General features: G+C 47.0%; 1 protein-coding gene across 1 annotated transcript in view; it reads right to left on the minus strand.

Moving 5' to 3' along the window:
- The window catches only part of TINAGL1 (tubulointerstitial nephritis antigen like 1), a 144,988-nt gene that overhangs the window by 11,744 nt on the left and 121,204 nt on the right, over window positions 1–12,040 (minus strand). Inside the window, exons 8-10 of the mRNA XM_085648481.1 lie at window positions 11,384–11,573; window positions 7,573–7,618; window positions 3,651–3,774 (exon numbers count right to left, since the gene is read on the minus strand). Coding sequence (XP_085504607.1) covers window positions 3,651–3,774; window positions 7,573–7,618; window positions 11,384–11,573 — 360 coding nt within the window. The remainder of the gene's footprint in view (window positions 1–3,650; window positions 3,775–7,572; window positions 7,619–11,383; window positions 11,574–12,040) is intronic.

Raw genomic sequence — 12,040 nt, forward strand, 5'->3', positions numbered from 1 at the left:
CAGGGCTGCTACACCTGAAATACCACAGTAGTGACATTTGTCAGAAGGGCCACTGTAAGTAAATGCCTCTTTTTGTATAGTCACCCCTAAGTATTTGGACTGATGCTGTTGGTTATCCGACTCTGAGCGTGCACTGATGCCTGCTAACCAGTAGGGGTGGGCGGAATTTGCGTAGGCGCGCTGCGCAAAGCTCAGCGAAACAGTAAAAAATCTCCGCGTGCACGCAGAAATTCCGCAAACACGTGGAATTGCTTGTTCGCAATGCTTTTTTCCTGTTTGCGAATGCTGTTTGCGTGCTTGAGGGAAATATCTTGCGAACACGCATTTTGAGAACGCGAACAAGCAAAAAATTCTGCGAAGCCGCGGAACGCAGAGTTTTGAGCAATTCCGTATTCTCTGTGGAACACGAAATTACCCAAATTCTGCAAATTCCGCGAGTGGAACGTAATTTACCGCCCAGGCCTACTAACCAGACGTCAGTGCCTGTGCCTTTACTCTTTAACAGGTATGTCGAATTGGCTCTTATCCAATTGGCCAGCCTTACTTATCCGTAGTCCTCCAGTTAATTGTACCCAGAGGATGTAAATTAGATGGTCACTCCAGAGAGTGCACAACTGGTTGTGCCATTCTGGGTGTGACACAAGGAAGACATGACACCCAGCCCGCAATTTCCAGACTGGAAGAGCAGTTTAAACTGCTAGCCCAACGTTGCCATTTAAACTAATGGCAAAGTCAGACTACCCCTGTTATATGTGTAAGTCACACCTATGGCAGTCATGTCAAGTCCTAAGGCAGGGTGCAACATATCTCTCGGGTAGATCGTGTATTTTACATGTTACATGACCTGTTAGTAAAAATGCAAAGCTGTTGTTTTTACTGTGGAAAGGCTTGGCTGCCCAATTGGCGAGTGCAGAGTTCCACGGTGACGCCTCATCTGTGCTTACTCTGGAACGGTGCGACCAACGTATAAAACAACTTCTAAAACATACAAGGTATAAAACAACATTCAAAATTAAAGTAGCTGGTTACAGTGCGCAACTTGAACAAATTTGCCACTCTCTTGCCTTCAATCCCCTGTGCCCTTAACGGTTGCACATGAAGCCTGAACCTGAGATAGCTTTCTGGCTTCCTGGGGAGATGTGAAAAAAGACTCCCAGGAAAGGAGACAATAGAGGCCTGCACTGGAAAGAGGTGTTACCTCCCTTCTGTAGGAAGCCTCACAGGTGTTGGCCCAAAAGGCGAGGTCTTGAGTCCTTTCCTGTATTCCAGCAGAGAAGAAGAATTCCGGTGGAGGAAGTTCCAGGACTTAGCTGCAAGGTAGGAGAAGGAGCGTTTTCCACTGTTGCAATGGCAGATACAAGGGGTGTAATCAAGAAAGAGCAAGGTGGAGCTCTGGTGTTTGGAGGATTGTTGGAAGTTCAGGCGGTGGTAGATGTAGGCTGGTCCTTTATTTTGTAGGGCTTTGTAGGTGTGGATCAGCATCTAAATTTGGCATCTCTTATGAACAGGGAACCCGTGGAGCTTCCGGAGATGGGAGGAGATGTGAGTCCACATGGGAAGGTCGAGGAGGAGTCTGGCCACTAAATTATGTATGGTCTGCGGTCTCTTCAGGAGGTGAGAGGTGCTTCCTACATAGAGTGTGTTGCCGTAGTTCAGCTGACTAGTGGCTAGACTTGAGTGACGGTTCATCTGGTGTTGCTGGGGAGCCACTTGAAGATCTTGTGGAGCATGCGAAGGGGGAGGAAGCAAACAGAGGAGACTGCGTTAATCTGGCTTTTCATAGTGAGCTTGCTGTTCATGATGCTAGCATGGTTGTTGGCATTTTCTGTGGGTGTGTGAGATGGTCCTAGCTCAGGCGGGCCCCAGAAGCCTTTCCAAGGAGTGTGGTTGTTTCCGAAGATCAGCACTTCCGTTTTGTCTGTGTTGAGTTTTAGGCAGTTGTCTTTCATCCAGTCGGCGATGCTCGTCATGCACCTATAGAAGTTAGCCATCGTGGTGGAGGGGTCTTCTGATACCAAGAGGATGAGCTGGGTGTTGGCATATGATATGTTGGCGATGTTGGCCAGGGGGGTGGTAGGTGGATTCTTAGGGTTCTTCCGGTGAGGAAGGAGGTGATCCATTTGAGGGCATCTCCTTGCATTCCAATGTGGCGAAGCATCTTCATTTCATTTCAAATAATTTTTTATTAGGATTTTAGATTATACAATGCAGTGCAACACAGTAATACAATTCAACTAGCATTATTTCACTGTATACATTAGGAGAGATCAATTCATTAGACTGATATTACAAGACATATAATATGCAAGCCTCTGGATCAGGGTGTGGTGGGATACGGTGTCAAATGCTGCAGAGAGGTTGAGGAGGATCAGGGCTGCTGTTTCTCACTGGTCAAAGAGGGTTCTGATGTCATCGGTGGCAGCGATCAAGGCAGTTTTGGTGTTGTGGTTGGTGTGGAATCCGAAGTGGGAAGAGTCCAGGAGATTGTTGGTCTCCAGGTGTTCTGTGATTTGGCAGTTGATGACATTTTCGAAGACTTTGGCAGGAAATGGTAGCAGATAGAAAGGGCAGTTGTTCTTGAGTTTACTGGGGTCAGTGGACAGTTTCTTGAGACAGGGTTTGGCTTTTGTGTGTTTCCATTCTTTGGGGAAGGTAGCCATGGTGATGGATGAATTGAAGATGATGGCGAGCTCTTTGCTGATCATCTTGCTCACGAGGTTGAAGATGTGGTGGGGCAAGGGGTCCATGGGTGCTCCTGAGTGAACCGGGTTCATGATGGCTATGGTGTTTTGTGTGGTGAGCTGATACCAGGTGGTGAGCCGGTGGTCGGGATTTGTTTCCACGGGAGTAAGGAGGCTGAGGAAGTCAGTGGCGTGGGTTGGGGTTCGAAGTTTTTATAGATGGAGGTGATATTGTCATGGACACCAGAGTGTCGCAGAGTTCTTAGGAAGGTGTGATAATGTTTCCAGTGGCTGACGGGTTGGAGAACTCTCTGAAGATGGTCAAGAGTTCTTTGCTGTGGTTTAAACTGGCTTTGATGCGGTGGCAAGGGCGCTTCTTTTCATGTCTTTCAGGCTTTGTATGGGCAGTTGATGACTAGTTGGATGAGGCCAATGTTGTTCATGCTTTCGAGGAGGTTGGCGGTGTTAGAGTCATTGAGGTCATCAGGGTGAAAATTGAGGTCTCCAAGGAAGAAGTAGTGTTTGTAGTCAATGGCGAGCGGTGCAATGAATTCAGGGATGGCATTGCAGAAACTAGGGTAAGGTCCTGGAGGACAGTTGTCGAGGGTGCTTCTGATGGTGGCTTTGCTGTCTGTTTGAAGTTGGAAGTTGAGGTGTTCCATGATCAGGGTGGTGTCAGCTGCAGTGGTGGTGTAGTGGATGGCTTTGTTTGTGGATGATGGTGATTCTACCGCCTTGTTTGTTGATGCGGTCTCAGTGTGCTATCTTGTAGCTGTCTGGCATTGCTGAGGCGATGTCGGGCCCAATTACTGGGCTGAGCCAGGTCTCGATGAGGATAACAACAGTTCGCAGCAGCCCCAGTGAAATTTTTTATTGAACAGTACCTGCTCTTCTCAGCAGTACCAGCCTCAAATTCGCCTCAATGAAAGATACACCTAACGTCAGAAGCAACCAGTGTACACAACTTACCCAGTGATCTTCACCGAATGAGTGCCATGCCGCCTGTAGCGTTCTGGTTTGCCGAGCGTCACTGGGGTGTGTCGGTAAATGCCGCTCTTATACACAAAGAAGTCCTCATGCACTTCCAAGATTGCTGCAAGAGATAGAATAGATGGTCAGAGGTCACTCATGGAGCTTGATCCAATCGCATTACAGATTTCCCATGACATACACGAAAAATGAAAGAGGCAGAAAGGGATATAAGGAAAAGGAGGAATTTCTAGGCAGGCTATGTGCATATACATATATTTTGAGAACTCTACACGTATGCCAACATGCCTTTTCACAACTTTGTGGCAACCCTCTAACATCTTGACCAAAAGCAGCATCAATCAGTGAGATCACAGAATACTTCGATATTGTCAGATTATCTCATTTTAACCACAAACTTATGGCAATACAGCTTCTTATACCTAATTGTTGGAACCATACGGAATTTGGATCCTAAATATTTGAAGTCTATCATATTCAGATTTAAAAAAAAAAGATCCTACTGACCAATAGTAAGACTAGATGCCCATGAATGTGAATTCTGAACTGTGACTTCCAAATGGAAATGGTGTGTAAATGCAAACAATGGGCCAATTCCTCATTTGAAATTTGAACTAAACAAAGATATTTCATCTGAAATATTACTATTATGAAGTTATGGGATGTCATCAGATTTGAGATTATTTTAAAGTACATAGAGTATTTGAGTTAACCAGCAGACTCATAGAGCCTTTGGGACCAAAAGAGCTATACAGACATATAATTTGATTATGTGACTATTGGCCAGGGAGTTAGCCAGGGTGTGTGCAATTAATTGTAAAGGCACCTGACACACAACTCTGCAATGTTTTAGAAACCTTTTACGAAATGCAAAGCTCAGAAAGTTTTAAAAAACAAAACCAAAAAGGACAGTTTTAGCGACCCTCCACCCCCTACAACAAGAAATATTACCTCTATAAAGTGATACTAATGGGTGGAATTGTGCTACTTAGCTGCTATCCCAGGGGCTTTGCTCCTTACCACTCCCCCTCAAGTTCCTTTTGCTCTGTCAAGATTCCTCCTCCTGCCTGTCCTGGCTCCATAACCCGGCCTAGACTGGCTAGCTGAGCCTACCGGGACTTTAACTGTCCCTCCCCTCAACCCGCCCTTCTTTCATTAAGAGTCACAGACCCCGGGTGGATGTAAAGGTTGTAGTTTATTAATGTTAAAAAGTCATCAATCATGAGATTGTCATAAATCATCATGACAGTAGTTGATAACTGATATATGCCATAAATCATGCAAGAACATCATAAATCAATCATACAGCAATAAAAAATGAATCCCCAGCTTTAAGCCAGTTAGGCATCAACATCAATCATCTTTGACAGCACAATCTGACAAAGTTGCCTGTCCATGCACTGGATGTGAAGGCCGCTCGGGTTGTGTGCAGCAGCTTCTAGGCATCCCTTGCTACAGATGTGTGACATCCGAAGCCTTTTCCGGACATGCTGTGCTGCAAGTGCTGTGTCTGCTTTGCGACTTTCCCCTCTGACTCTCTCCGTTGCCCTCCAGTGTCTCAGCCATCAGGCATCCCAAGGACCACTGTTATGACAGCTCCTTCTTTCTGGCACCCTACCGCCTGCCCTTATTTGTTATTGATGCAGTTTAACTGTGCTGTCTCTGCCGTGCCTTGTTTGCTTTGCTACTATCCCGTCTGACTCTCTCATGGCTTGGCAGTTCGGGCTGGACTGTTCCCATGAGGCACAGGGTCAAGACTGATTTGCATATGGCCATGTCTGAACTGGGGTGGCGTAGTGGGCAAAAGAACGATGGATTTAACCCAGATCTCTTGACTGGGGGAGAATGCCTGCATTGTCAGCATTCCGTCCATCATTTGTTTGTTGTAACGCTTTTCGCCCTAAGTGGGATGGGTATGCCCAGACGTGGGTCCCGTGCTCACTACGCCACTGGAGTCTAGCTATCCTGGCTGATGACGGCTGATAGCCAGAAACCGGTCCTAGGATGCTTGATTCCGGTCCAGGGAAGACATGGCTTGGCAGTTCGGGCTGGACTGTTCCCATGAGGCACAGGGTCAAGACTGATTTGCATATGGCCATGTCTGAACTGGGGCGGCGTAGTGGGCAAAAGAACGATGGATTTAACCCAGATCTCTTGACTGGGGGAGAATGCCTGCATTGTCAGCATTCCGTCCATCATTTGTTTGTTGTAACGCTTTTCGCCCTAAGTGGGATGGGTATGCCCAGACGTGGGTCCCGTGCTCACTACGCCACTGGAGTCTAGCTATCCTGGCTGATGACGGCTGATAGCCAGAAACCGGTCCTAGGATGCTTGATTCCGGTCCAGGGAAGACATGGCTTGGCAGTTCGGGCTGGACTGTTCCCATGAGGCACAGGGTCAAGACTGATTTGCATATGGCCATGTCTGAACTGGGGTGGCGTAGTGGGCAAAAGAACGATGGATTTAACCCAGATCTCTTGACTGGGGGAGAATGCCTGCATTGTCAGCATTCCGTCCATCATTTGTTTGTTGTAACGCTTTTCGCCCTAAGTGGGATGGGTATGCCCAGACGTGGGTCCCGTGCTCACTACGCCACTGGAGTCTAGCTATCCTGGCTGATGACGGCTGATAGCCAGAAACCGGTCCTAGGATGCTTGATTCCGGTCCAGGGAAGACATGGCTTGGCAGTTCGGGCTGGACTGTTCCCATGAGGCACAGGGTCAAGACTGATTTGCATATGGCCATGTCTGAACTGGGGTGGCGTAGTGGGCAAAAGAACGATGGATTTAACCCAGATCTCTTGACTGGGGGAGAATGCCTGCATTGTCAGCATTCCGTCCATCATTTGTTTGTTGTAACTCTCTCAGTTGCCCACCCAGTGTCCCAGCAGTCAGGCATCCCAAGGACCACTCTTATGGCAAATTCTCTTTTTGTCAGTCTACCAGCCACTCTTATGTATTATTGATGCCGTTTCTCCATGCTAGGTGTTGGGGATCCCTTCCCACCATTGCAAGCAGAGGCTGCAAAGACCGCTGTCATGGTAGGTGTAGGTGGGTTGGACAACATTCACGGTCAGCAACTGACCATTGATCTCAGCCTTTAGGCTTCGGCAGGGGTTCACGCCCTCCTCCCAGTATCGGTTCCTTTGAAAGGACATTGACTAATCCTGAGTGTTGGTTTTCAGTTGTCTAGGTATGGCTACCTACCGAAGCCATAGGGGAGGGGCCGGGGTGCGTATGCTCTCTACTTTGATGCCCCACATGCCCCTTATTCCTCCTCAATAATGCCTGTATGTCCTGCAGCCCTCGGTCACTTTTACTACAGTCCCCTTATGGTTCTGGTTTGCCTCCCTGAGCTGCTCTTCATCTGCCCTCCAAACTAGTAAGACGTGGCTCAGTCTTCTCCCTGTGTCTGCACCTTCACTGTCTGGTCCGGGCTACACTCCACACCCTGCACCATTTCTTACACCAACCAGCCCCTGTCCCAGCACCGTTGACTGAGACTCTCCCAGGCATCCCTTACCTGGGCACCATGGGTACCATGGGTAGGGCTGAGGATGACATGACCCACTTGCCCCAAGATGTCGTACCCATAGAATATCCAGGTGCGTGAACAGTCATTGGCGGAGGACCTATGCTTTATCATTCACATCAACAAATCAGTCAGGAAACTTCAGCCATTGGCAAGGTGGGAGGAATGTCCGAACTTCACCCAGCGACAAAAGAATACTAAAAGGATCACCCATTCATATTGCGAGACTTATGAACATCTGTAGCACTCATGCAGTTTGCTAGATGTGGAACTCCAGAAATGTCATTGGGTCTATTGAACCTGCCTGTGTTTGAGACTTCATCCTCTTGACTAGAATGTGAGACAGGCACAGAAGAATGTCGAGGCTTACCTTGCACCGGTCCATTCTCCATCACTTCCTTCATGATCTCTTTTTCCTGGAAAACAAATATATTGGTTTAGGTTTGATAAGTCATGGAAGACAGACTTTTATTCTGTAACCAGGTTGTTGATTTCCTTTTAAGGAAAAATGAATATGCTGAACAGGCAGCTGTGCCATGAGTACCTTTATCTGCATGGTAACATGTCTAGGAGCCCTGGTTCTCTGCCCTGGTTTTCTGTATCTGCATTATAGAATGCCTGCGAGGGACAGGCCCGCTGAATCTTTTGAAAAAGATACCAAAGCACATCTTTGAACGAGAAATGAGTCCTACAATATATGTTCATTAGCCATAATATGTGTCCACCTAACAAGCTCATTGTACAGTATCGGCTGTATTTGTCCAACTCCAAACAGCACACTGTACAGTTTCGGTAGGAAACAAAGTGAACTGCCAGCCGATGAGGGACCTTGTCAATGGGTAGCTTAACAGTCCAGTCAGGGTAGTGTAGTGTGCATTTGTATCTTGATAACCCCTTTGGAAGCTGAAATATCCAGTGTCCATAAGAGTTGCCTACTAAGCCCACCAGCAGAACTCCACGGAATTTGGTGGAGTTTTCAGTTAACTCAGCAGAATTACGCAGAGTCAAACTCCGTAAGCTCCACCCAGGCCTATTTTATACATATATATATATATAGGTGTGACCAAGGCAGTAGGAACTGCCGAAACACGTTATGCTGAGAATAAAATACGTGCATCGCAGTGTCGGTGTCAGGTTTTTCAATTATAGACTGGAGTTGGTGTAGGTATATATATATATATATATATATGTATATATATGACCTGTTGACTTACATATCAACAAATCAACAACCCTATAGGCACTATTCTTCTATGTTCAAAATCCCACTACATAAAATGTCCTTGGTGAAATGGTTCCTGAGATCAGAGTGTTAGCTGTGAAAAGAGGGCTGTCAGTTCCTGTACATGGAGATAGGGCATCCAACCTCCTCAGCTTCCAATGCCTGGCATCATTGTTGATGTTGGACAAGGTGAGCGATTATTATAACTTGGCACTTAATTCACTAATGGCATTAATGTCATGGAGAGAGGTGGAGAGATTAAGTATTTTTAAGTTCAAGTTTACAAACTGTCCCTTTTAATAAATGTCTCTCAATGCAGTGATATAATCTGATGCAAGTGGAAATGCTTCTGAATGTTAAAGAAAAGCCCTTTTTAATATTGAAGATTCTTTATCATAATTTTGTATGGTGTTGTTAGACCTGGTACCATTGGCACGAGTCTCTCTTCCATTTTTTGCTGTTATCTCCTCTGTTTTTGATATGTTTTGATGTTTTAGATGCTTTTGGCACTGTGCCACTGCTATTCAGTGCCACAGTGCAAGTGCTCCCTATTGTAAAGTATTGTAATGGATTAGTGACTCCATGATTGGCTTATTTGATTTACTTGTCAGACCCTAGTACAGTACACCATATGTGCCCAGGGCCTGTAGATCAAATGCTGATAGTGGGCTTACAACACTGATTGTGCCACCCACAGAAGCAGCTTGTAACGTGTTCCTCAGGCCTGCCATTGCAGAGCCTGTGTGCAGTCTAGTACTGCCATGTCGACTTGGTAAGGGCACCCACTTACCAGTCCCTAAACCTTCCCTTTTCTACATGTTAGCCATCCCTAAGGTAGGCCCAAGGGCAGGGTGCATTGTAAGTAAAAGGTAGGACATGCCCTGGTTTGCGTAGCATGTACTGATAGTGAATTACAGCCAATTTCGTTTTTCACTTTTGCAAGGCTACCTGTCCCCATTGGCCAGAATGGGCAGTTTGATTATAACATCTTATAATCCTAACTGACCCAGGGAACATGGTAGAAAAACGAATTTAGTATGCCTGAACTCAGAATGTTAAAATACATATTTTAGTGAAGTTGGTTTTAACATTCTATGTTTGAAAATACCAATTTTAGACAGTGGGTATTTTCTTGCCCAACCATCCAGTCTGCCTCTGCTAGGTTGTGTATTGCATGTATGGTTTGTGAGTGACAGGAGGGTTTGGGCTCCAGCAGTCTGATGAGTCAGGGCTGGGCTGAATAGGACCTTAGCTTCATAGAGAGTGGGGGGCAGAGAATTCCTTTTGCTCCCCTGAACCCTCATAGAATAGAGAGTAGGGGGAGGAGATTTCCTTCCAGCTACCTGGGCCAACAATGCTGTCTCCACCTCCTGCCAGGAAGCTGCACAGAACTGGTTTTGGGTAGGTACAGGCACCCTCTGCCTTCAGAGGACAAAGGATGTACTAGTATAAATATTTGGGCCCAGACCCCAAGACTTTAGATCAGTTCTGGGAATCAAGACGGACCTTTGCCAAGGAGAAGAACCAGAGAAGCGGAAGGAGTTGATTGCCCCTGTGCCAGTGTGCAATTTTATGGGGTTGGCCTGCAGTGGTTTCTTTATTGCCAAGGAAAGGAGAAGGAACTTTTATTGAACTCAAAGAAGAATCTTCAAGGGCTTGAACTGTGCTTGCCTCCTGCTGAGGTCTCAGGGATACAAGACTTCACTCCCAGCTCCCCCCTGAATTTCCTTGCTGGGAATTCTGTCTGCAGAAGCTTGCGTCTTGTTGGGAGCTGGAAGCGCGATTCAACGAGAAGAAGTGTGTTGCATCCGCCACTGTTGCCGTCGCATCATCGGAGAAGCGTATCGCCACCGCAAGAGTCGCCGTCACATCACGGGAGAAGCATTTTTCCTTCGCAGCTGTTGTCGCATCAGCGGAGTAGCGTGCCGCCACCGCAAGGGTCGCCGTCGCATCACCAGAGAAGCGTGTCGCAGGGCCTGACGTGGCTCAGAAGTTCCGGAGTCGGCGCACGGCCGTCGGGCGTGCACGCATCACCTTCACGTTGTCGCATCGCATCAAAGACGCCATCTTATCGCATCGCACCGGATCGTTGCATCGCCTCGAGGCGCCATCTTGTCGCAACGCCACCGAAACGCAACGCGAGATCGACAGATCACCTCCTCTCCGGTAAGGAACAGACGCATCGCCTACCTTGCGCAAGCACTGAGGAACAGACGCATCGCCTCCCCCGAAGCAAGGAACCAATGCATCGTTCTCCCTGCGAACCTTTTGGTTATCTTGCGTGACGCATCCAAAGGTACTTTGTGAGAAACGTGTCGCATTTACCATCATCTCTGAACTAAGTTATTTCTGCCATTTAAAAGTAATTTTTTAAACACTGTATTGTGGATTTTTGTTGTTTGGGTCTTGTGTTAAGTCTATATAAAGGATACTTTTATTTATAAAAACCTGTGTGGTGTCCATCTGTAGTGTTTTCACTGTATTACTGTATGTGTTCACAAATGCTTTAAACACTGCCTCTGAGATAAGCCTTCCTGCTCGTGCCAAGCTACGACAGGGTTGGGCAGGGGTTATTTTAGGAGTGTAGCCCCCTTACCTTGACTAGAAGCAAGGGTCCCTATTTGTACAAAGGTGCAAACCATTGCCAACTAGAGACCCCCAGTTCTAACAGGTGTTTATTGCACAATTAATGTGCCCCACTTTTTCAGAGTTCGGCTCCTTCATGAGCTCTTAGAGCTGAGCTCGACCCTCGGCTCTGCTCTGGCTCAGCTCTTCCCGTTAATTTGTTGGCTCGCCCACCTCTATTTAAGAGAATACAGCATTGGTATTCAGCATGCTATCATTTAATGGTGCCATCTGCAGGCTTCTAAGCAGAGCTTTGGGCACAGGCACACTTTCTAATTAAGAGCTGTATTCAAATGGATGGATGGTTCACCCCCACCTTCGCACTGCTACTCACATTGGTTCCAAGTCTGTAGGCAGGGGTTGACTGGTAGATCTCATTGTTCTGGGTGTGGCTGTTGGGGCAGCGGGCCGTGGCTTGCCTTTTGCCACGGCCGGTGGGCCGGCTGTGCATCATGCATGGGGTGCTGGTAGGGGGTCTCTCAGTCTCCTCACTACTGAATGGGTAGCATTCATCGGTCACCACTCTGTAAACAAAAGAAACAGTTATACATGGCTTTTCACTTACATCATTTCTAGCAGACCACAAAGCTTTGGAAGGATGAAAGTCAAAGTCAGCGCAGCAAATATTCAAACCTGTCCCCACTATGTACACATTGTTATCTATAGCAGGCGTTTAACCTACCATACTACCTCGAGCTATACAAAGTTGATGATCCTATGACTCAGTGGGTGGGGACTCTGGTTTGGTTGAGTAAGGTTGCTAAAACCTGAAGCAAAAGGTCAGGGGCAGTATTATGCATAGAGCCCTGAGGCGCAACAGGCATGTGCGATTGCTTTGTGTGCCCTCTTGGCAAAATGGTAGTACATAAGGGGCTGCAGATGCTTATGTGACCCTTCTGTAATACTGATAGCACTGATGCACATGAAACACCAGCGCTATCTTGAGAGGGATTTCCCTCATTTGCATGGGGTGTGATCCCATGCAAAGGAG

Source organism: Triturus cristatus, chromosome 3_2 (genome assembly GCF_964204655.1).
Source record: "Triturus cristatus chromosome 3_2, aTriCri1.1, whole genome shotgun sequence".
NCBI classification, from domain to species: domain Eukaryota; kingdom Metazoa; phylum Chordata; class Amphibia; order Caudata; family Salamandridae; genus Triturus; species Triturus cristatus.